Source organism: Aquila chrysaetos, chromosome 17 (assembly GCF_900496995.4).
Source record: "Aquila chrysaetos chrysaetos chromosome 17, bAquChr1.4, whole genome shotgun sequence".
NCBI classification, from domain to species: Eukaryota; Metazoa; Chordata; class Aves; order Accipitriformes; family Accipitridae; genus Aquila; species Aquila chrysaetos.
In genome coordinates, this window is record NC_044020.1 from 13,191,113 (window position 1) to 13,216,025 (window position 24,913).

General features: G+C 49.1%; 2 protein-coding genes across 8 annotated transcripts in view; one reads left to right on the forward strand and one right to left on the reverse strand.

Annotated features, from left to right (window-relative positions):
* LRTM2 (leucine rich repeats and transmembrane domains 2) lies at positions 1-23,560 on the forward strand. 3 transcript variants are annotated; one of them, XR_005934197.1, is made up of 6 exons: positions 1-770; positions 11,371-11,502; positions 12,937-13,098; positions 16,844-17,434; positions 19,204-22,319; positions 22,668-23,560. XR_005934197.1 is itself a non-coding variant. In XM_030040139.2 (5 exons), the coding sequence occupies exons 3-5, from the start codon at positions 13,032-13,034 to the stop codon at positions 19,656-19,658; spliced, it is 1,113 nt and encodes a 370-aa protein (XP_029895999.1). In that variant the 5' UTR covers positions 1-770; positions 11,371-11,502; positions 12,937-13,031; the 3' UTR covers positions 19,659-23,560. The 3 variants fall into 3 exon arrangements, 2 of the variants coding, with proteins under 2 accessions (XP_029895999.1, XP_029896000.1); XM_030040139.2 differs by having other exon boundaries at positions 19,204-23,560; XM_030040140.2 differs by lacking the exon at positions 1-770 and adding an exon at positions 10,605-10,893 and having other exon boundaries at positions 19,204-23,560.
* Positions 1-24,913, reverse strand: part of CACNA2D4 (calcium voltage-gated channel auxiliary subunit alpha2delta 4) — a 131,261-nt gene that overhangs the window by 30,175 nt on the left and 76,173 nt on the right. The window lies entirely within an intron of this gene.

A 24,913-nucleotide genomic window follows, 5' to 3' on the forward strand; every position in this document is an offset into this window, starting at 1 on the left:
CATGGGATAGCGCAGAGGGAAGCCTGACAGAGGCAGTGGGCTGGATTTGGGTGCTTCCCCAGGGCTCATCCCTTCTCCTCCTCACGCGTTTCTCTCCGGGTTTATTGTCATCAGCTATACCAGGCAGGGGAGAGATGGAGGGAGGGGAGGAGGCGTTCAGCTCGGTGCCTCCTCTCATAACCTGTGCCTGACCAATCTGCCTCCCGAGGGGCTGTAGGGAGCTCCCCTGCCCTGGCATCTCCTCACCCCTCCCCGGCACCCGGAGAGGGATAGCGGCAAGGGGGGGAGGAGGGAGAGAGAGGGACTAACAGCAACTGCCCTTTCTCCAGGAGGGGTCGAGAGAAGTGAAAACCTCCCGAGCTCCTTCTCTTGGGTGTTTCGGAGCAGACCCTGCTTGCCTGGCAGGGTGACTCCTCTGCACTGTCTCTGCGCGCTCCTGTGCGCGTGCTGCTGCCATCGCAGATGTACCCCCAGCTGTCACTTCGCCGCGCGCAGTCGCTCCCTCTCCCGCCTCTCTCTCTCTCTCCCTCTCCCCTATTTATTATTAACGGAGGATTACAGTCCCTTTCCCACGCTGCCATCTCGCCGTGCAGCTCCTCTGCCCTCCACGCAGGGAGAGCGGCTGGCTAGGAGGGGCTCCTGCCAGCTAGGGTCCACCGAGAGCCCAGCCGGTGACGGAGGGACTTTCTGCTGGATTTGTTTTGGGATTGTACCGGGTTCGCTGGAAGAGCTGCTGTTCTCACAGGAGGGTCCATCCCAGCCTGAGAGAGGTAAGTAACGACGTCTCTCTTTTGTATTCCCCCCCGCTCCCCGGCTATGCGAGATCAGTGGAGCTGCCCCCCAAGAACCGGCTTCCTCGGGGAGCAGAGTGGCGGTCAGGGGCAGCACCGTCTGCCAGACGGCACAGTCCACAAATCCCAGTTGTGCGAGGTTCACGGGCAGCGATCTTCCCCATAAGGCAGGATGACAACCCTGCCGCAGAGGCTGCTGGTACTGGTTCGAGTCCAGTTTCAGTGCAGGCAGCTGGGAGGAACTTCTCCCAGCTATGAATGGCACCAATGTCTTTCATTGCAGCACGGGCAGCTCAGGTGCAGCTTTGAGGCTAAGTGCTTGCTGCTGTAGTCACCGGGTACCAAGCAGCTCCTGGTGAGCCCTGGCTTTTGTGCTCTCCTCGGGGCTGTGAGAGGGGTCGGCATGTGAGGTGCCACTCACCTGACCCATGGTGGCTTTGCTGGGTATCATTTTGGTCTCAGCTGTCCTAGTAAGAACAACCTAAAATGGGGAAGTGAGGACCAAAATTGAACAGGTCCAGCACTCAATATACAGCTTTAGGATGAGGGGGCGTGTGTATGTGTCAGGGTGTCTGCGTGCATGTACAATTTCACACACAAAGCTCATGGACATGACCACAGGACATGAAGTGAAGGATGCCATATCACAAGTAGAGCCAAAAATAAGTCCCAAGTTGCTTCCAGCATCCCCACAGGCTGAGCCTGTGATTTCTGAACTTTTGGGCGGAAGGCACAGCACCGAGGGTGGGAGTGAAACACAGCACAGAGAAACTTCATGGACTTGTCCAGCCCTGCCTGGGAGGAAAGGGGGAGAATGAGGTCCCAAATGAGCTGATGTGAAGCCCCCTATGGGTAGGGGTATATATGTAAGCATTAGCATGTGTGTGTGTGTGTGCATATACACACATGCACAGACACGTGCACACATACATCCCACGCAGGGCATTCTACCCCCCCCTTCTCCCTCTGCCTGCTCAGTTTATTACTGCCACTGCATCTCATGCTAATTAAGAGAGACATGTAAAATCAGAGCTCTCCCAGTTTGGGGAGAGAGGACATTTGCAGCTGTTGCTCCAACCAGGTCATGACCGAGCCAGGCCCTAGCCCTGCCATGGGGACTATCAGGTAGCCTGAATGTGCCACGTCCAGCACAACCCCAAAGGCAATGGTTGTGAGCAGGGTGCCTGATCTGCCACCCAAGGATGGAGGGAGAAATGAAGATCTCATTTGAGGAAGGGCTGGAGCAGCTGTTATTGCAGGGTTTAAAGAAGGAAAGCCTTAAAACACAGGGGGACCCTTAAAGGCACACAGGGACTTGTCACAAAGCAGGGGACATTTCTAGTGGTGAGGAGGAGGGGGTGCCTTTCCAGAATTGCAAACCATTTTTCTTCTGAGCTTTGTCGCTCGGGTCTGTTGCGGGGCGGGGAGTGGATCTTCCTCCAACTGCTGTGGGCAAACAACATTTGCAAGGGAATTATTCCACATGAGCGAAAGGCTTGCGGGAGTTGTCTCCCTGTCAGACATCAGTGCAGTCTCTGTTAGTGTATCTTGCCCACTTGGAGGAATTATGATAAATCCTGAGCAAAGGGACTGTTTGCAAAGAGAAAGGGGGGAAGCCCTTTTACGTAATTTTTATAGCAGATCATAGCTTTACCCTTGCCTCCAGCAAAGTGAATGCCACACGCTAGCAAGGTGCACTCCCAGCTCCGATATCTTCATGAGCTACTCCAGCTTTCTGCTCTTCCTCTGGCTTTTCTAAGCCTGATGCAGAAAGGATTTTATAGGCTCTTCAGAACCACAGAAGCCTGATGAAGGGAGACCTGTGCCTTGGTGCAGCAGGGAAGACCAGCAGTAGCACAGGGCCATAAGGATACCTGGACAAAGCATCCAGGGAGCAGCAGAGGCTGGAACAGGATGAGGACAGGCTCAAGCCTGTGGAAGGGCGTTTCTGAGCAGTTCTTTGGTGACTCTTCAGCACTTGCCTGTTGCTGATTCAAAAGAGAGACCAAAGTTTCCTTCACTTGCCATGTTTGGTTACAAGCAGCTGCTTACACCGCTTGACATCTGTCCCAGCCCTGGGTAGCTCAAGCCGTAATTCAAATGACCATACTGGGACACTCCTGCCAGCTGGGTAATGCTCCAGAGTACTACACCATGACACACACTCCAGTTATCAGTGGGAAGGAGCTGGAGTTGGAGTCCTGGGCTGTTTCTGTCCCTACTGCATGGAAATACCTTATTCCTGCTGTGGCTTTACCAAATGCTGGCTCACAAAAATGCTTTGTGTGGCTGAGGGTGTCCTAATAGCAAGAAGAAGTTTTTTTTTTCTATAAACCAGTTCAATTCCAGGCTGGAGAGATGGAAGGAAAAGTTGTTTCACCTGCAAGGGGTGGGATTACGTGAAATATGGGTTTATTCACATTGCAGAAACTGGCAGTTGAAAGTTAGGAAATGTTGGGATTGGGGGCAGCATGCCATCTGCACCCGGTTGCAGTCCTGACTGGTAGGATGACATGCTTTATTTTCATAAACTGCCTCATTCAGGGCACTGGCTACACGGTGCTCGGGGAGTGAAGCAGGGGGCTGTTATTTTTTTTGGTACTGCAAAGTGTGTGCCTGTTTTATTTGTTTACTGCCTGCCATCCAAGCCCTGCAGGCAACACATCATTATTCATTGTCTTGTGGTGTTCTGAAGAGGCTGGCTGCTACAGTTGCCTCATAGCTTATGATAGAGAATTTATGCTCCTGAGGAGGCAAGAGAGAGTGGTTATTTTCCTTGCTTTTGAAGGGAAAGAGACTTCCTCTTTAGCCACATAGGGAAGGAGCAGCAGGTGCAGGACCGGAGCCTGGGGCCTCTTGGCTCTTGGAGCCATTGACTCCTCGAGATCGTACCAGTTTGCTGGCTAAGCTGCCAGCATTTTGGAAAACAGCTGTGAGTGCTCAGCAGTTCTGCAAAATGGCCCCTAGGGTCTCGTGTTGGGCACCCGCAAAATTAGGAATGAACAGACTGTGGCCACCTGCCAAAACTGCGGTTTAATATTTAATACTGACCATATAAAAATAGCCTTATTTATTACAACATCCTCATTGTTAGCTTGAGTATCACATGTCCTTTACACTAAGTATGGGACAGGTCCTGTGAAAAAAAGAAATAGTACTTGCACGGGTAAGCAAAGGCTGTGTTGTAATGCATACATGCAAGTGGCTGAATTAAGGTTCTGCAGGTACTAACTCACATTTAAGTGCTTGGCTTTGCAAGCCAAATAGCATATTTTATCATATGGCAATTTTTTAAAAAAAATGAAAATGGCACTTTCTTGATTCTTTTTTTATGAATGGGAAAACAAGAGACTTTCCATTATTTATACACTGCAATGCCGCACACCCATCACAGGAAGGACTGAGACTTAAATTTACAGCAGGGCCATACAAGTCTGAACGTCACAACTGACTGCAAGAAAAGGCTGTTACTTTGCAGACAGGCCCTGCTACCACCCTCCTCTTCACTCCAAGGAGGCTGGGAAGCTGGGAAGCTTCCTTCCCCATGGACCATGCCCTCACACAAGGAATAAAAAAGTAGAACCACATCCTGAGACTCGAGAGGAGCTGTTAGAGGCAACTTGACTTAGCACTCATCACTTGGGCTCTCTTTCCACTCCTGATGAGGCTCTCTGCTGCCGCTGCTCCCCAAAGCAGGGCATGCTGCTGCTGCGATTTTGCAGCTGTGTGGGGGCAGAGGTGCTGAAGGTGGGCCCTGCTCTCCACACCACTTGCCTTTAGGGATTTTGATTGGATGTGAACGTTGCTATACTCGTAACTCTTCTGTGGCTGCAACCCTCCAGAAAACTAAAGTCGCATCAAATTTGAAGACCTTCCCCAGCCTCAGCAAGCTCGGCAGCATGGGGCTGTGATATGTGTGCTAACCCAGATGCATCCAAGAATCCTGGCTGGAGGTCTGGGTTGTGAGAACTGTCACCACAACTTGTTGAGCTATGGGCAACGTTCCCAGCCTGTAAAGAGTGTAAGTGTGTCCCAGAGATCCTCAGGCACCCCTGAAGCTGCAGGCAGCAGCTTGTGTGGAGTTTGCAGGGATGCCCCTCTTGGATGCTCTGGGAAGGTGATGGGGGGTGATGGGGAAGGGGAAGAAGAGCTCCAGGCTCTCTCTAACAGGCAGCACTGCCGACCTCATGCCACAGTGGCAACCAAGTGAAACAGATCTATGCAACTCACTAAGGCAGAAAAAGGTCTCCTTCAGAGTTCAGTGTAAATGCATCGTGTGCGAACAATGAGAGTCAGCCTTTCCTTGGGAGGTTTGCCAGGAGCTGTGTGCGTGCTAGATTACCGATCCCCTTACGATAAGAGCAGAGAGGATTTTTACTGCTGGCATCTTGTGCTCTGCCCCACCACTGCATATGCATGGATGATCACTGCCACTGTGAACACCCCCCGGGCCACAGGCTTGTGAAGTGGGACAGCAATGAAGTTCTTCCCTTGTCCCACTGTGTTTTCTACCTCCTCTCCATCCTCCTGCTCCAACTGCTGAAGTGGCAAGCCACTACCCTTGCAGCCGGTGGTCTGATTCAGAGAGGCTGGCAGCCGTGGAAAGGAAGCCAAGGTGTGGGGTGAGGAGGAGGGGGAGGGAACTCCTTCACTCAGCAGCTCAGGTGGCGGCAGTTCTCCATCACTTTGGCTTCTCCACCAGAAGCAAAAGTAACCAGAGTCAAGCACTAGGAAGGCTAGTGGGCTTGGAGTCCCGGTGTATTTCAGAATACAGACTATCAAAAAAGGCAAAGCCAGTTCTTGGGCAAATGCAGACATGAATAATGGCAAACAAGTAGGTGTGGGATATTTTGTGTGCGCGGGATCACCCAGGCTTGCAGAAGCTCACCTGATTCTAGGAATGAGGAAGCAGAGGAGAAAGGTTTAAGGCTGAAGTGCCCTGGGCCCCATAAGGTACAACACGGGTTTCTTGGTATTGATCTGGAAGCTTCTTGGTTCGGCAGTCTGGCCGTACTGTTTGATAGACATCTGGCCTAGCACTCCAGGGACAGAACTGTGAACTGAGAGCTTATATTGATTAAAAAACTTACATTTTCCTATCTTGCTGCTGAATTGATGCACCTCCATCTACTACTCTGTGCATGTAAATGTATATCTCATCTCAGACAGGCTGGGACCTTCCCTCTTACGGATCTGCTGCATCCTCTGCCCCTAATAAGAGACCCAGGGAAGGTACTGGGATCATCTCAAAATTTCTGAGCCTTCGGGGAACCTTCACAAATGTGGGCCCATGCATACCCACCTTCTTGAACACTACCCGAATAAAAACAAGAAAAGAGATTACTTGGGGATCCAGAGCACCATCCAACTAAGAAGTGCGGAAAATACCTGGTGTGGTGTGGGGAGGTGAATGAGGACCACAGAACTAGGATTCTCCCACTAAGCCACCTTCTCAGCCTGGAGCCTCTCCCTGGGATGTGCCACCCACCACAGCCCCGGGCTAGGCTTGGCAGGAAGCGGGGGGTGGCATTTTAAATGCCAGTGAGCTGAAGAATGCTCGTGGGGTGTAAAGGAGGAACTGGGAGCAGAATGATGCCTCCCTCAGACCTGCTGGGTCAGGAGCGCCTGCAGTCCTTCTGTCAAGGGGCTGAGTGAAAGGATTAAGGGCCTGAGCTACTACTGACCATGGGATTAACCCCTGCAGGAAATTAAAGTTGTAGAGAAGGCTCTTCACTCCACAGCTGAGAGAAAGAGAAAAACTGGGATCTGGATTAGAATTGGCAGGGCTGGTGACAAGCCACCACCCACAGCCAACTGTTCCCGGCTGGATCAGAAAATGTTATCTCAGCCTTCATGTAGAACCCCCCTCCACATCTCACTCGGTTACCAATTTTTGCCAACAGTGTGAGAAGAACAAAAACATCACTCTGTGGCAAGAAAAAGAGGAGGAAACTGGGTAGCCAGCTCACGTGTCCCTCCTCTGAGCCCCTCTCCCACTCCCTCACCCGCTTCCCTTCTCAGCTGCCTCCGTTTTGCATGGAGGAAACATGCACGTGGTCTGTCGCATTCAATAATACTTGGAGAAGATGCTGGCACACACATGGCTGGATTTCTTCCTGTCAACTGCCCCCTCAGCTCTCCTCCTGCTGCTGCTCTGGGCCTCCTCCATATGCTGCACTCTCGCTGTGCTGGGACTTTCCTGTCACTCCCGTGTTGGATATCCCGGTCTCCCCACCTGCTTCCACAGCTTCCCAAGGAATCCCACTTCTCCACAACAATCTGGGTCTTTCCCATCAGTGCTACCCGCCCTGGCTCCCCTTTGGATGCTCTGTGCTTTCCCAGAGGGTTTGATGGGGCCCAATGCCCTTGGTATTTTAGCCCCTCTAACATCTCTCAGTCTCGTTATTGTGCATTGGTCAGGGAGGCTTGGGATGTAAATAAGGTTTCTTGGTTAAGGTATGGGATGAGGAATCAAGAAAACTGGCTTCTCTCCTGATTTTGCCACAGGCCCATCAGGAAGCTTTGGGAAAGCCCCACCAAAACTCCTTTATTCTGTGTAACTTTGATAAGCCCTACAAATCATCTCTGCAGGACAGGAGAGCATTTACAAGCCCAAGTGATCCAGTGTAAACACTGCACTTGGCAGCTTTGAAAATATTGAGTGGGGAACTGATGTGGGCTCATGATGAGGTATCAAAAGCTGGGCAGCTGAAATTTCAGCCAGCTAAACTCAGCAGCCATTGTTACCTCTGTCATAGTTTACCCCTCCGTAAAATGGAGATAAAGTTGATTTTTCTTGGAGGGGTTTGGGGAAGAAACATTTTTTAACACCAATCACATTTGCATTTCAGAGGTGCCTACACATTGTAATTCCAAGATGAGAAGCTTTTTGGCCTCTTTACATCCCAGACAATAGGGTGAGGTTTTTATTCACACCAAGTCAGGAATGTGGCAGAGTCCCTTACAATACCGAGTGGGTTTTGCGTGCCTTCTACTTACTTTACAGCTTTCTGTATGAGGTGTTTTGCTTAGCTGTGATCGATCACTGCAAGTCAGATGGCACCATTTCTTCTGCAGCTGGGTTTCTAGTGTGAATTTAAAATGTGCTTTCCATTGATTGTGACAGCACAACACTAATGAATCCTGAACACATGTGTTAATAAATCAGCAAGTGCTGGAAATGAAGCCCCCAGCTATTTAGCTCAGAAGCTCACTGGGGCAGCGACACACACTGTATGTTTCTACAGTGCTGCTGAGCTTGGCTGCCTCCTCTGGGTGCTTTCGCAGTCCAAATAAACAACAAACGAGGAGCTGCCGCTCAGACAAGGTGACCTCTTGTGGTCAATGATTTGCTAGACCGACCTAGGTCTCTTGGGGGACCAAGAACGGGCATCATCTCCATGCCCTCTAAACCCACTTGTGGTACTGTCAGGAGCACGATTTCCCCCTAGGACCCATCAGCCAGGTTACTTCATGAACTTTCAGTTGCTGTAGTCAGACCCCATGGCTGCTGCGTCTCCCTGCCCTCTGTGCACCAGCTTTTCTCCCCCAAGGGCTGATGAAGGAACAAACATAGAACAACGTGCTTTAATCACTGGGCTCTGGGGTACCACTGTCCCCCTACATTATGGGTGATGGTAATAAACAAGAATCCTAAACACAACAAGAAAAGGGGAGGAAAAAAAGATAATCTCCTTAAAGTGTCCTCTATGCCCTCCCTCACCCTGCTGCTTTTCTGATAAAGGCTGAAGCAGTTCAACATTGGAAAGGGGAAGGGGACTTTGCCATCACTTGCCAAGGAGAGTGTGGGGGAGGGATGAATGTCTGTGTGTACTTCCTGATAATTTATTGCTGGCATCTGTTGCAGCCTCTGTTACCTACTCTTTTGTAATATAGGTCACCCACGTGCCCTGCCAATGCTCGTAAGCCAGGCTGTTAACGGAGTCTGATCCCTGAGCCATGATCCAAGGGTTAGTGCAAAGGACTAGGAGAGATAATCAGAGACAGAGGTTGCTGGGCTCTGTTTCTGACTGTGACTCATCCTAGTGACACAGTCACCTGTCTCTCTAGCCTCAGTGTCCCTGTCTGGAAAATGGGAGAGCTTTATCCACCTACCTAGAGCAGAGGCACTACAGGTTACGACCTCAGCCTTAATTCTGGGGGTCATTAAATACAAAATATCAACAACACCTACAACCGTGGTAAGAGCCATTCATAAAGCAGATGGAAAGCTTTGGATAGAATGTGTCACAGAATTGGGAAGTGTTAGTAAAACAGTATGTGGATGCAGTAAACTGAAACCCTCCCCAGCCTCACAGTGTGGTCCTTGGGACCCGACTTATGAAAGCTAAGGCTTTAGAGTGATACTGCAAACATTACTGGTGACTGGGCAGGGATACGGGAAGCACAAGACAGTGATAGTGCCTGCTGTAGCTTTTATGCCCTAGCAACTGCTGCAGAGCTATTACAATCTCCTGAGCATCCCCCCCAGCAGTAAAGTTCCCTGTTCGAGCCAATTAGGGGAATCCTCATTAGAGAGTCCTCTTGAGTCTGACAGCAGGCCAGATGTCCAAGTGGCACTTCAGCTCAGTGTATTTTTGGCCACTGGAGCCCATGGGCCAGAAATGGATGATTTCATTCTGTTGCTTTGAGCTGAAACTAAAAAAGTTGTCTTTTACTGTTCTATATCAAACGGCAAGAAGAAAAGGCCATCACCAGCCCCCATAGGCTACTCTGTTCATTTCTCCAGAATCTGGAAAAAAGACTCAACTCCAAGCACGTGGAAGAAAGCTCTGGACACCGTGTCCGATGGATCACAAGGCATTCAGCTGATGTGTTGCTCCAGGGGGAAGGAATCATCTAGTAAGCCTGGAAGAAAGACTAATGCCTGGTTTGTGGAGCCCTTAGGTGACTTCAGAGCATTCTGAGCTCCAGCAATGCAGATCAGCCTTGAGCCCCCAAACCCAGGCAATGCCATGCTAGTTCTGAACAGGTGGCATGGTGCCTCTCCTCTTGGGCTGGGGGTGCATGGGGGGCACTCCTAGGTCTGACAGAGTCCTCACTACTGGAAAAGTCCCCGGCTCTCAGGCTGAAAGCAGCCAGACAGATTTGGTGGTGCTCTGGAGAGCTTTGTGCTGTGGGCAGGTGCTAATTGCCCCAGGACTGAGGTTCCCAGTGCTGTGTTGGCAGTGAGCGCAGCTGGCCTGGTGCTCTGCAGAGCGGAAGGCATCTCTTGGGCCACAGTAAAACAGCTAATTAAGTCAGAATTCAAGATAAGTCAGAGAAAACCTTTAAAAAAGAAACTCTTAAAAATCCTCTCTGCCTCCTTGCTCTCTCCTGGCTGCAGAATGTTAATCACTAAGGGTCTAATGTGCTTATGGGCAATAGATACGTGGGAGAAACTGGGTTTTTCTGGATCCTTGGAATTAAAATTTCTCCATAAACATACTACTTCAAGGTATAAATGCAGAAGCTCATTGCCCCTTGCACTTCAGTAGTCAGGAACCTCTACCTATTCCAAATCTACTGCTCTGCCACCTGAGCATATGTTATGCTTGGAGAAGCAGGCAGTTTTGTGCAAGACATGGATGTTGATAAATATGGGTCACAGAAGAGTCCCCAGTATGCGTGCAAGCCCAACTCTGTGCACACATTTGTAAATGTAAGCTAGACTGGCGACTATATCTGCATACATACATGAAGATAGCTGCTTTTAAGTCTTCGAAACATGTGTCTGAGTGCACAAAGGGTGGCTGCTATCTATGGGGTGGGAAGCACTGTGTTTGTGTGACATGCTTTTAAAATAATCTTGGGTTTATCAAGGCGCCTCCATCTTTGTGCATGTGGCAGCGCAGGAGACAGCATTGAAGCCTGAACAGGTGTTAATCACTATGCACTGTAATAAATTCTAAACATAGGGAAAGGGCTTATTTATACACGGCTGCTCCTCCCACCCTGCACTCCGTGCCTGAGCCCTGGCGCTGCCTGAGAGAAAGAGGCTTCTGTGAGGTACCAGAAATGAGTGCAAGAGCCGGACTTGCCCTGCCAGAGCAGAAGGAGCTAGGGTTAGAAACCCTGACCCCATCACCGTCCTCGCGCCCCGGTATGTCGGTCCTGCTCTCAGCCCCCCACTGTCGCCTGGGGCTGGCATGGCTGAATTGCACAGAGCAGTGAGCAGGGTGGGGGAGATACCAGCCCATGGCCTGAGTGGGGGCCTGGGCTGAGAGGAGACTGCAGAGGGAAGCCGTGTCACGAAGCACCCAAGGAAGCTGGTGGTTTTTTTTTTAAAAGCTTAGCCCCCCTGATTGGAGCCGAGCCAGCTGATACAGATGGGGTGTTACAAAACAGAGCCAAAAGGCGAGAGCGCAAGGAACAGAGCTATCTATAACCCTGACAAAGTTAGATGGAGTGAAGGTGGGGAAGAGGGAAAGACAGAGCGTGGCAGGCAGCCCCTGATGCTGAGAGCAAGGACGCGATTGTTCGGCAGCGGGATTTGGAGCTGAACGACTCCTGCTATCCAGCAGGCAGATAAGGCTCTGTGGCTGTCAGCTTAACTCTGCCGTTTATTCCTGTGCTGTAGGGAGTTAAATAGAGCACACGGAAAGCCTGCTGCCGGGGAGTGAAAGTCAAGGAGGGAGAGGGAAGGAAGAGGCTGTAACTGGGCAGTGCCCGGGGAATTGGGTGGAAGTGGCTGCGGGCAGAGCCCCTCCAGGTAAGTGCTTGCGGCTTTTCATCCTCTTTGTTGATACTGACAGCCGGGGACAGGAGACTTTAGGGGTGGCCGTTAGGACAGAGACGTTGATGTGGGGGAGGCTGAAAGTCTCCTTCTCAGCCAGGGGAGTGCAAGCACCGACTGGGGACAGTTATTTGTTGCGGCTTCTCTTTCAGCAGGGACTGCAGGGAAAGGGCTCTAGCTCGGTTTGGGGAGTGGGGGGCTGCAACGGGTGAAGGCTGGATCGGTTCCAGTGCCGTGAGAGGTATTCCTCTATTTGGTGCATTGGCATTTGGGTAAATGATCTAAATAGCCTTACAAAATGTACGAGTCCAGGCACTGAACCTGCTCATCTGCCTCATCAAGGTGCTAATTTAAATATTTCCTGGTGGTTTACATTCCCATATAAAATAAATCAGTCATGGGAGCCTGGGGGAGGGGAAGCAGCTGGCACATGTGTGGGGAGGGTGTCCCGGTGGGAGTGCAGCACCCAGTTATAATAATGGCTGTGGATGTTGTCAGAGCCCCTCAGAGGGGATGGAGGATGGTTTATTTCTGTACCCTGGTTGAAATGTGTCCATCTAACTGCTGCTGCAACTGTGGGTGGCACGTCAGAGAGTAAGCAGGGGGACAGGAGGGTCCGTGGGGTTTCCCCTTTTCTTGCTTGCCTGTATCCAAAAGGGAAGCGGGAGGGAAGTTGGAACCTGTTGTCAGTCACTCATTGTCAGGGGAGAGTTTATGGTCTTTGGGTTTCTAATTAGACTGAGCATTTTTCCTTCTTCTAATTGAGATGTAATTCCTCTCTTTTCAACACTCCCACTCAGTCTCCCCCGCCCCGGGTCCTCCCTTCTCCTCCGAGGCTCACTCGCTCTTCAGCTCCTGCAGTTGCTGCAGTGTGAAATCCCTAAGCTGAAGCTGTGCTCTGCTCAGCCCTGCTCTAGCCACCACATCCATTTTACCTTAAAACATAAAGGAAGCACTAGCACAGAATACAGGGGTGGGGGGAGAAGCTCCTTGGCAGCTGCTGGTGCCCAGACCTCAGTGAGCTTGAGCTGTGTGTCAGGGAGAGGATGCACAGGTGGTACCAGCCTGCGTGGAGGTGAGAGGGAACGAGCTGGAGTCTGCTGCCCTGGCAGGGTCACCTCAGCAATTCATCAGGTTAACCTTGAGCATGAGGCTAATGTAGCTACCATAGCAGGCTGTTCAAGCACCGGCTTGTCTCTTCGGCCTTATCTCTGCACTGCGAGGTTCAAAGAATTAACGTCGTGCCTTTGTCGTGCTGCGCCTGCTGAAACATCCTCCATCTCTCCTCCAAAACTAAGCTAATGCCTCAAAGGCAAAACTCTAGTTGGGGAGGGGAAAGGACAACACGGAGCCCAGCCCTGCGCCCAGGGAACTGAATCTCACCCGCTCTGCTCTGCTCTCCCCCTCCAGGACCTGGCAGGCAGGCTACAAGGTCATTCCTCCTCCCTTTGGGGCCGTGTGCCAGGCTGGCTGGTGGATGTGAAGGCACGCTGGAGAAGACAACAATGCTGCCTACAACTGCCAGCCACCGGTGGAGGAGCAGGTTCCTCATGAGGTGGCAAGAGGCTTGTCGTAAGTAATGCCTACTCAGGTACTAAGTACAGTGATCCTGTTTGTCAAGGGAGTGGAAAGAAAATAGGTCACATCAGGGTTAAGAATAGGGGAGAGGGACAGCTAAGAATGGAGATATTTGAACTAATTCCTGATTCCTTTAGAGGCCAGGCGAGCTAGGAGGGAGAGTGAGACTCTAAAGCTGAAGATGGGCTTAAAGTGGGACAGTGAGTGATGATTGCTTCTGAATTCCAGTGGGCCTGGCAGGTGAGAAACAGTGAGACAGATACCACAGCACAAAGATGCACTCTGAACATTTCTCAGACCGGCATCCTGTAAGCTGCAGACTCCTCTCTGTGGTAGGGGTTTATACACAGGCTGCTGAGCAAGGCTCCCAGCTCTTCACAGCAGAAGTCATGACAGATTTTAGAAGGGAATGCAGGGTGTGAATGCAGAATTCTCCTACTGGCCACTGCCACATGTAGTGAAAATCAAGGAGTAAATAAAGAAGATCTCTTTTAAATTAAATTGTAAAAGTTCAGCCTGTGCATCTTCCCAGTGGACCAGGGCATCTGCTATAGTATCCCTGAATGCAGAGCAGAGACTGCTAGGGGCTTCAGGGAATGTACCTGCACTTCAGAGAACCATCTGGGGACTGCAGCAGAGGAAAGGGAGCACTTGGAGGGTATCCATCACTATTGCATGCCTAGGTGCCGAGCTGTGGTTTCCCTTGTTCCTGGCCCCATGATCAAATTTGGGGCTGCTACTGTAAGAAGCTGGGGGAATTGTTTCCTTCTCCAGAAAACAGGTGTCTTTGTAACCCATCCTCACAGACTAGACTGCTGTATAAATTATTTATAATGAATGCTACTGAGCCTTGACTTAATCTGATATACCTGGATCAGCTTTCTGCTACCTATCAGAGTCACCAAACACCCCACAAAGTAACTTCATCTTCCCCTAACATGAAAACACATACTACTCATCCTTCTGTAGGGCTGGAAGACAGCTTCCGGTTCTATCGCTTCCCTGCCTCTCTTCCCCGTAGAGCTGCATTCTAACCAGTGCGATGAATTCCTTGGTCTCAGCTCACATCCTTGAGGATGCACCTCTTGCAGGGACTGAAAATGAAATCAGACCTTCCCCTCCCTATGATTTTAGTAAAATATTTCCAAGAGCACAAAGCAATATATGGGTAACAACAAGACATTTTTGGCACATCCTATACGTCTGCAGAAACTTGGCATAAATCCAGTTCCTGAACATAACCACAGCCAGCTGCCTGAGACTTTGTTCCTTCCAGCCACTGCCAGCATACATTCTGGTGGAACCCCAAAGCCACCCAGTCGGGGCCGGTGGCGGGTAGGCATTTTGAGAGATAAGCCCTGAACAGAATGCCACCTGTATAGCATTACACACAGTCTGCTCTTACCTTTCTTGGTGTACAAAGCAGCTAAGTGTTATCTCATCAACACAGCTATCAATCTATTATTAATATTGTACTTTTGTTAAGCATCCAGGAAAAGATGGGGTTACCTGAGTGACTCATGGCTCTCTCCCTTCCCCACTCTAGCTCCCATTCTTTTAATTCTCTCCCTACAGCAAGAGTGCGATGTATTCTGGATGGAATTATATATCAGTCAGCCAGCCAGTACCTGCACTGCACCAGTCCACAGGCTATGATCTGCTTTCATGGCAATCTCTGCTGTTGACCCCAACTTTTGCATGACAAGGAAGCACAGAGGTGCTCAGGGTAAAGATCTCTCTCATATTTCACCATAAGGATCCATAATTATCATTAAAAGAACATACAGATTGGCACAGCCTGGGCTGATGTACACCTGAGTTCTCAACTGTAGGACAGAAAAAAGTTCTTGCAGGAGTTGTGAAAGATGGATGAAATAAAAAATGCTGAAACACTCTCTCTGAACACTTATCCCTTGGCCCTTAATAAAGTCATGTAGCTTAGGATCCAAACTGTGTAGCTCTCCTTAGCCTACCAGTCCATAAATCTGCCAGTTCTCTCAAGGATCGCTGGGAACACAAAAAGGCCCTAGGCAGGATGACAGGGTTTGGGTGTGAAGGCAGCAGCGCTGACAGAGGCAAAGTTGATATAAAAAAAAATGAGCTATGGGTCAGACTAAACTCTAGAGAGAGTGGTGCGAAGGAAGAGAGGAAGAGCATGGCTGACTGTAGAGCTGTTCCATGCAGAGCTGCTTCAGAGCATGGGTCTCCACTGGCTCCCCCTCCTATGGCAGTCCTTTCACAATTCCTTTGGGGTTAAGAAACAAAATACCTGCTTATTGGTTCTTTGGAAAAAAGCAGAACAGAAGAATCCGGTTTCCAGTCCAGGAAAAAATGGCGAGACAATAAATGTCTTTAGCTACCATTCACTTTAGCTACCATTCACCCCTAAAAAGACTCTAACAACCCCAAGTGACTACTTTCTCTGAAGAAAAGTGAGAAAGGGAGAGGACAGGGCATGACATACAGAAAAACCTGCTTCAGTTTTAGTCAAATGCTCAAACTTGTCACCTTAAAAACCAGCGAGGGAGCTGAATTTGCTTCCCACATTGAAGAAACTAATCTCAATTCCACAATAGGAATGAAGATGAAGGATGCAAATGTTTTACATAGTCTGCTTAAACATAACTCCCACTCCTCTAATGACAGAAGGCAGAAAGCTTGCTTTGCTGTTGCTGATGCTTCTTTGTCACAGAAATGAGAGTTTTAAAAGCCACTGGCTCCCAGAGAGAGGGTTGGTAACTAGTCCTCTGACACCACTCACAGGATCTGGACCCATGTCTGGAATGGTGATCCACAACGGCTCTAAAAAAATGCTGTTTTATGGATTGTCCGACCTCACCTTTGAGACACTGCAGGAGAAAGGGGGTGTGTGCTAACCTTTTTCCTAACACCCGTTTCTTTAACTACCAACCTGCAGTTTTTTCCCTCATCTCCATTGCTATGGGCAATTTTGGCCAGAGGAGATACTTGTGGGGCTATTGGTGTGGGATTCGGAAACTATTTTGAGAGCAATGGGAAGTACAAGGTGCCCAGTGTTTTAGGGACTCCTTGTTACTTTTTAACAGCTTTCTTGGTCATCCCTTTGTAATGTAATCTAATTAATAAAAAAGTCTCTTGCCACAAGGTCCATGCAACACACTGTGGATACGGAAAGCAAATGCTACCCTGATTTAGAGGCTAACTTAGACCTGGGTCTGATCTGTCACAAAGATTAGGATTCAAACTGCAGGAGCACAACTGAGATGTAGGTTGTTTTGTTTTTATTTTTCTTAAAAGCTTTTCATTAACATGTCTATTTCTGAAAAAATAGAGCTTCTTAAATATATACCAGTCCCTCCTCTCTCAACTCTGACTGTGTAGAAAGAGCTGTCCTTTATCAGAGGTGACACCTCCCACAACTCTCTGCTCCATTCTCCTCTGACAGGTTCCAGTGCTCTAGTACCTGGCAGCAAAGTCCTCTGGGATGCACTGTTCTAACTTCCTTGTGAAACTGGAAGGATATTTACTTGCTTGCTCTTGAAAAGAAGGCTAAGAGGAAAATCCTGCTGCCAGGGTACAGGGCAGCAGTAAAGGGATGTAGCTGTGAGGAAGCTCACTACACTGCAGGGCATTGCGGTGAAGAGTCCCTCTGTGAGGGTTATATTGTAGCCGTAGCTGGGCTCAAGGTGGCGATGGGTGAGGATGGGAAAGCACTGCTCTAACACATGCACTCTCTTTCCCCCTGCTTTTCATCTACCAGTGCTTGGCTGTTGGCTGTCTCTATGTGCTGCCGAGTCCTTCTTTGCTTGTCCTTCCTCCTGCAAGTGTAACAGTGGCAACCTGGAAGTGGACTGTAGTGGCTTGGGCCTCTCTTCCATCCCCTCAGACATCCCCACGAACACCAGGACCTTCCTCTTTCTCAACAACAAACTCAGCATCCTGCCAGGAGCAGTGTTTTCCAACCTCTCTGCCCTGCAAAGGCTGGATCTATCCAACAACTTCTTGGACCAGCTCCCTCAGAACATCTTCAGTGACCTGGGGAACCTCACAGAGCTCCATCTGAGGAACAACAGCATCCGGGCCTTGGACAAGGACCTGCTACAGCACACGGCCCTGCTGCGCCAGCTGGATCTCTCCATCAATGGCCTGGCCCAGATACCCTCGGGCATCTTTGACGACCTGCCTGCTCTCCGCTCCCTCTCTCTCAGGTCCAATCGCCTGCAGAGCCTGGACAGGGTGACCTTTGAACCACTAACCAGCCTGCAGCAACTCCAAGTTGGGGATAACCCCTGGGAATGCGACTGCAACCTCCGAGACTTCAAGCACTGGATGGAGTGGTTCTCCTACAGAGGTAGGTGCTTGCGCAGTGGGAGCCAAGCTCTGTGGTCTTCCACGGAAAGGCAAAGGCAGGCAGGGAAGAAACACGAGCAGATACATCTGGCAGGTCAAGCTGACCTGAATGCTAGATCTTAGCCAAGGAGCATGAGGGCTGTGCTACAATGCTAAGAGACTTTTGTCTCTTTAGGTGCCACTGCACCTTCACATAGCAACACTGCCAGTCTGAGAAGTCCCAGATCTCCTATTTCCTTGTTTTGTTTCTAATCTGAAAGATTACTTTTTTTTTTCTTGAGAGAGGAAAGAACTTTCCTCAAATAACATCAAAATTTTAGGATTATGAGTTCCCCTCACCCTTTCTGCCTAAAGAGAAGAAATGCTTTTCACGCTTGAAAATAACCATCCCGTTCTCTTTCTTAAGCAGGGAGAAGTAAAAGCCAGATTTGGCTGTAAAGCATCAGGTTTGCTTTCAACAAAAGAACCATAGGAAACTGTGCCACTTAGGAAAATACTGCAACTAATATTAGCAAAACCAAACTAAAGCTCAAATTAACAATCCAGGCCCAAGTAGGACTGGCTATAAAATCATCATTTCAAACCAAGCAGTTTTTGACAAGTTTGTATTTCCAGCTTTTCCTTGAAATACGGAAGGCTGGAAAGGTATGTATCACTTAGCAGGAATGCTGATGGGATGACACGCTTTCAGGAGCTGCAACTCAGAGAAAGATGGCACATTTTATAGGAATAATGATTGAAGGCCTGACCTTCTGTCGTTGGAGCCAATGAGTAGGAAAGGGTCTCAAATCACCCGGATAGCAACAGTCATCTCTCACGTCCTTCCTGATCACAGCCATGCTGCAAAAAGATTATCTATGCCTATGGCTACACTGCAGTCTGAAATATGCATTTGTGTGAGCAGAATCAAACAAGCATACGAATGCCACTTCCCTCTTTTGTTTATTTGTTTTCTTTCTTGACTCTCATATCACAGAGTCGATGGAAAGCACAAGGAGTTAATTTTTCTTTTTTGTCCCCTTCCAAAGAAATTGCCCAAACTCACTCAAGCATTTGTTTCAACATCTGTCACTATTTTCACAGAGGGGGGATGGATTAGTTGTTAGAAGATGGGACTGTGTGTCTGTTGTTATTTTGAGAAGATACAGCCTGGTCCTACCTTTTTGCTTTAATTTCTCCTTTTCTAAAATGGTTTCTACTGACACTTATATAACTCACTAAACAGTATGAGGCTGACTTAATAGGCAGTTTAAGAGGGCTTTCATGTCTTGGCCTTAAAGATGTCTACGCAGATATCATGCACCATGAGCTCTACTGTCGAATCCAACCTAGGCAGAAGCATACCAGCCAGCTGCCGTGGTTGAAGCTGTTCCAGTTGTGAGGGGCCAAGGCATGCAAAATGCCTCCAAGTTAGGCAAAACAATCATTTTAATGGATACCACATGTGCTCCTTCTGCCAGGTGCATGGAGGTGCAGCCATTCCTCCCTCCCTCCATCTTTGACAAGCACTGAGGATCTGGCAGGCTGTCTTGAATACTCTCTCTACTCAGCAATGCATTCACATGAGGGACTGGATTTTATGGCCCCACTGCTATAATAAAGCAGTTCCCCACTTGGTAACCATAATGCTGCTATGGCTGACTTCTGTAGGGCAAATACTTAGCAGGTGTGAATGGAATCATAGGAACTTACCCCACTTGAGGATCTAGCTCTGCTGTCACTGTATCGGGACGAAGCTGTGGTTCACTCCTATTATCTCTATTGGGACAGGTGGGAAAATCGACCAGCTGGCATGTACCCTGCCCAAGGAGCTGAAAGGGAAGGATATGCGAATGGTGCCCATGGAGATGTTTAACTACTGCTCCCAGCTGGATGATGAGAACAGCTCTACAGTGCTGGACAATACTGGCCCACCCTGCACTAAAGGAAGCCCAACTCCTTCCAAATCTAAATCAGGCCCAGAAACAGAAGTGGAGCCCAGTGTGGGATGTCCTCAGAAACAGCGATATAGGCCCGTGAGCGTGCGCCGGGCTATTGGCACTGTTATCATCGCAGGGGTGGTTTGCGGCATTGTTTGCATCATGATGGTGGTGGCAGCTGCTTATGGTTGCATCTATGCCTCCCTTATGGCCAAGTACCACCGGGAGCTGAAGAAGAGGCAGCCACTCATGGGTGACACAGAAGGTGAACATGAAGAGCAAAAACAAATCTCTTCTGTGGCATGAAACTCTTCTAGGAAGGAAGGGACAGCAATGAACAAAGGTACCGGAGAGCAGTCAAGCATGGGGTCCTCCCAAAATACATCCTCCCAGACAGACAGACAGACTGTGCTATTGCTCCACTCACCCAAGTAGTGCAACATGCTTCTGGGGAGTCAGGGCACCTGGCTCAATTTCTGTTCCTCTGCCCCAGGCCCATTTCGTGCCCTTTCACCCTTGGGCCCTCCCAGACAAATAAAGTAGAGTCAGACCTCGAGTGCTTGCTGTGCCTCATGCCCTTGCACAGAGTTTCCCTCGCATGCCTGCTGTGGAGGCAGCTGGCACCTTCTGGGAACCTGTGTCATCCTCTCAGCTTCGGTCCTGAGTCGTCCTGTATCCTGTCAAGAGCTCTCTGCAAACAGAGAGCAGTTCTGTGAAAGCTTATGTGAGGAGCAGGACATCAGAAATGTCCATGCCTCTCTGTTAGGGTCACTGCTGTTGCGTGACAGTAAGTTGCTGCCCACCCTACAAGTCAGTGCTGCCGAGAGCACATCAGAAGGGAGGGAAAGTCCCTAGGGGATGACAACAGTCGGGGAAGATTTCCCTTCTCACTTTTAAAGGTGGAAAGATACCCGTATCACTCAAACACACTGCCAGGGAGTGCAGTGTCCCTCTTTTTGCTCCTGGCCAAGTCCAAATCTGCAAGCTGACACACATATCATCTGCTATATGTGCACAGATACAGAGCTGTCCTCCTGTACACACACACACTGACTCATTCTGATGCCAACACACAGGCACAGTCAGACCCAGCTCCAGACACACCACCTGTGCATGCAGATCCACATGTGCCCATACTGATCTGCCCTCTGCATGCAGCCATGAATACATTCAGCCATTTTACCTTAGTCTTATCAAAACAGTGCATACCACCTCCTGCTTCAAACAAAATACATGCACCCTGCCACTGAGGAGCCAACAGAAACATCTCAGCCATAGTACAGAGCCAGTGGAAATGGGTGGGAGAGGATGGAGAGAGGCAAAGTTATTAAGGTTACAGCATGAGTCTGGAAATGAGTACACAGCATGAAAAAAATAAGATGTGTTCTTGTTTTCTATTTTATGTTTTCTATGATAAATGGAGAGGGTAAGGAAGGATATGAAGCCTCCATCTGGAAATGTTGGATTGGCAGAGCACGAGTGGGTCATCAGGAAAGACTAGAGGAGGAGGTGGCTTACCACTCTTGGTAGTGTAAGCCATGCTGAGGAGTAGTGTGAGCCTATGGGAAGGTGGTGGGAGAAGACAACCCAAGAGCTGGCATGGCTGGCAGAGCGGCAGGCACAGTGTATGGAGCAGGGTTATGCAGCTGGGGTGACTGAAGAGACAGGGCACAGTTCTGGAGGGTCTTGAGATGAAGGCTCAATCCTGGACCACAGCATGGCACAGGTGGGAGCGCCCAGAGCACAGGTGGGAGACTCCAGCACGGTAGGCAGCACAGCCCGCATGCGCTCCCCTCACCATCACTCTCTGTTCACTGCCATCCATAGCTGCACATGAGTGTGCCCACACACACAACTGTGCACACTGCCACTGTCATGTAGGGTGACTTCCCCCAACCAGATTTTAAAGCTCTCAGACTGCAGTGCCTCCTATTAGTCTTAGCTCTTTCCGACACAACAGGAAAAAAAACAAGTGAGAGGGGAAAAAAAATATGAAAGGAACTCAACATAAGGACTCATTTTGTATCACTGGAAGTGGGATAAAATGCTGTCTCCAGGGGAGAATGCATATTGCCATGGTAACCTGCTCTAACCCGTCACAGTGGGTATTCCTGGGCGAGGAAGATGACACCGGAGGTCATGCATCCGCAGTGCCTGTGGATGCTGTGATCCCTGCCATCAGGAAACAAGCTGGCAGCCAGCCCAGCTTTGCAGGGTGTTTCGCTAGCAACCTGTGTTCAGAGCCGAGCATGCATTGCAGGTGGACCCTGCCAGGGCACGTCACCTCTTCCCCCTGCTCCAGCTGGATCCCAATGCCTTCGGACATCTCACAGCCCTCCTGCTCGCTGCTGCTGGATCCCCGTGGAAATGATGCACGCTGGCTCCTCACCCCCTTCTGGTCCCAGACAGGTGGTTGTACTGACCCATGGGCACAAAATACCAAGTCTGGAGTGGCAAAATCCCTCCTGGCCTACCCAGGGCCACCAGAGGCAAAGAGACAGGATGCTCTGGACTGTTTCAGCATGACTTCCCTTTGACAAAGGGACACATGGGACAGGGGAGGCTGTTCTTCAGGAAGCAGAAGACCAGGCTGCCCTGGAAGGACTGGGAGAAGCAGTCTACCCACAAGTGTGCACACACATTGTACCCCACTCCCAGCATACTGCTTGTGGAGAAGAGGAGGAGGAGGAGGGCTCGCAAGATGTGAGGAGGAAGGACTCTTCCCCCATGCACTGTATAGCCACTCCAACCATCCCATGGGCTGCAACTGTAGCCCGATCTGAAGGGCAGAACTGGTGCACTGCAGACTCCGTATGCGTGTTACTGCTGCTCCACATTCCCAGCAAGCCAGGACTAGACTTTGCCTGCTGGATCCAAACCTCTCCCCAACCTCCCTCTCAGGGGAACTTCTCCCTTTACCATACTGGACTCCGCAATCATACTTGAAATGGGACTTGAGTCAGAGCGGTATATTTATAGATCTATATTTTACTTGCATCAAATAATGGTGAAATATTGCACAAAACAAATGGGATCTATATATGTGTGTGTGTGTGTATGTGTGTGTGTGTGAGTGAGCAAGAGAGTGAGAGAGAGATTGTTTTTAAGGGGATAGACTAGAGGTAAAATGAATGGGAGGGAGGCGGAGGACAATGCAGGGGTTGGGGGGTGAAAACCTCCTTTCCCTGCACCTTCCCCATGACCTCCTCCTACCCTGACCAATTTTTCTTTGTTGCTAATAATATTTTCTATATCTTGTGTTGTGGGACTGATGATGACCTTGCCCATCCTTTCCTTTTTGTTTTCATTTATAAGGCAGAAAGTCTGGATTCATCTCAACCCTAGACAAGGGACTGCTATGTTTAGAAACTCACCCAGGAAAGGAGAAGACAGGAAAGGGGAGAAAAGAGAGCTGCTGAGAAACATGAAGGCTGGCTGCTATGGGGAGTCCCACTGGAAAGCAGATACTGGGCTTGGAAGGACAAGGACCTGTCCTCTTTCATGCAGAGTAACAGGGTTCACTGGGAAATGCCCACTTTATACCACTGTTTGCAAACAGGCTCTTACTCTGTTCCCTAGCACACCTGGAAAACAGGCTGCCCTAGTGTGACCGAGCTGCTGCACTGTCCACAGGCACTCTAGGGAACATGGTACGCAGTGTGGTCAGAAATGAAGCTCTCCTGTGGGATGCTGGATACAGAATGAGACCCAGTGCTCCTTTTGTGCCCAGGCAATGGGTTCCTCTGGTGTGTGGGGACAGGGGCTCCCGTTCCCCCTGCAGGCATGTCTAGGCATGGGGGGAATCCCCCTGAACGCACCCTTTGCTGCAGGCAGGCATACCAATGCCACAGGCAGGTGTACCAATGCCACAGGCAGGTGCCTCCCCTCAGGAAACGGTTTTCTGAGGAGGGCAGGTCCAACATGTGCCAGGGTGATGTAGGGGCTGGCAGGGCCACCAGAAATGCCCCTTCTGCTCCCCCTGCTGCCCTTCCCCACACACCCACCTGTAGTACTGGCAGGCACATATCTTGCAGGGAACAGATGGCATTGTAATTTCTTTTTCTTTTTGTTACTGTTTGAAGGAGAGCAACAAGATTTTCTAAAATGATTGAATGGAGGTTTCTTTGGCATGGGACAGAAAATTTTTAAAGGTATATTATATTTCTGGCTTGTTGTTACAGAAGAATAATAAAGAATGTATTTTCCTATGCTCCTTCTTGTTTAAATGAGATCTCTGATAGTAACCTTCCCTCTATCCCCTACCCCTTGTAAAAGCAAACACTGCAGGGATACAGCCAGCCAAATGAAAAAGTCCCTGAGTTCCCACATATGTGTATGCTTGTCTGTACATAGTGTTTGAACTTGGAATGAAAATGCACATATATACACATACATACACTGTATCAGTGTAAGTCCTAGGCAAGCATGTACCTGCAGTTGGGGTGAGGCTGTAGGACTAAATACAGTCAGTCAAGGTGAGACCCTAGATCTAGAAACACACACACAGAGTACTCCAGGGACACAGCCAGACAAGGGCGATTGTGTAACAAGGATAAGATACTGTGGCAATCAGCTCATTACATAAAAGTAGAAAGGGCCAAATTAATCCCTAGTGTAAGAACGCAGAAGCCAACGGAGTTATATTCAGGTCAAATTTGATTCCAAAAGCTTTTTTTTTTTAATTAGAGCATAATGTTCAATAAAACTTACAGTAACAAATGGTGAGCTATGGGTTCCTACATCTCCAGATTCCTGACCCTCCTGAGCAAGGTTATTTTGAAATGAATGGAAATTGCTATCTAATCCTATTGCACCCCCAAGTACACAAGCTGTCACCCCTAGAGCTAAAAGAGTCTCTCCACCAGCTGTTCACTGGTGAGGTCTATCACACACAGCTAAGTAGTTTAAATTCCCCTCTTCTCGACTTCCAGTGCTAAGCATACACAATTCACCACATACTCTTCCTGTGAAAAAAAGCTCATTCTGATGCTTGTGGAACCACGAAAGATGTCAAACCCCACCACAAGCAAACCCTTGTGCCACCATACTCACACTGTTATACTCGGCCACCCTATTATACTCAGTCTGATCTTCAGATGGAAACCAGGAGCAGAACCCAGATATTCTTAATCCAATAACAGCTGAGGCATCTGTTCTGCTCAAAAGGTATGTGCCGCAAGAGAATCACCATTATTGTTTAACAGTATGGTGTCTATGACACATAGTTTAATCTAATTTTGCCATGTAGGTAGAGAAGTGCACACAGATACTACTAAGCAATTCATATAATACCAGAAATGTAAAGCAGAAAAAAACCAAAGCCAACACACTCATCCAATGACTCTAGGCTTTTTCAGTTCATGAATTATCTGGGAGCAGGCTGTGATTTTCTGCAATTTGATTATTATAATCTGATTATTATTTGATTATTTGATATTGGCAAATGTATTTGTCCTGCATACATATCTGCTCACACACACACATAACACCATATATATAAACATGTAATTATGTATATGTATATATAAAACATGTAAAATATATAAATTAGAACTCCTCCT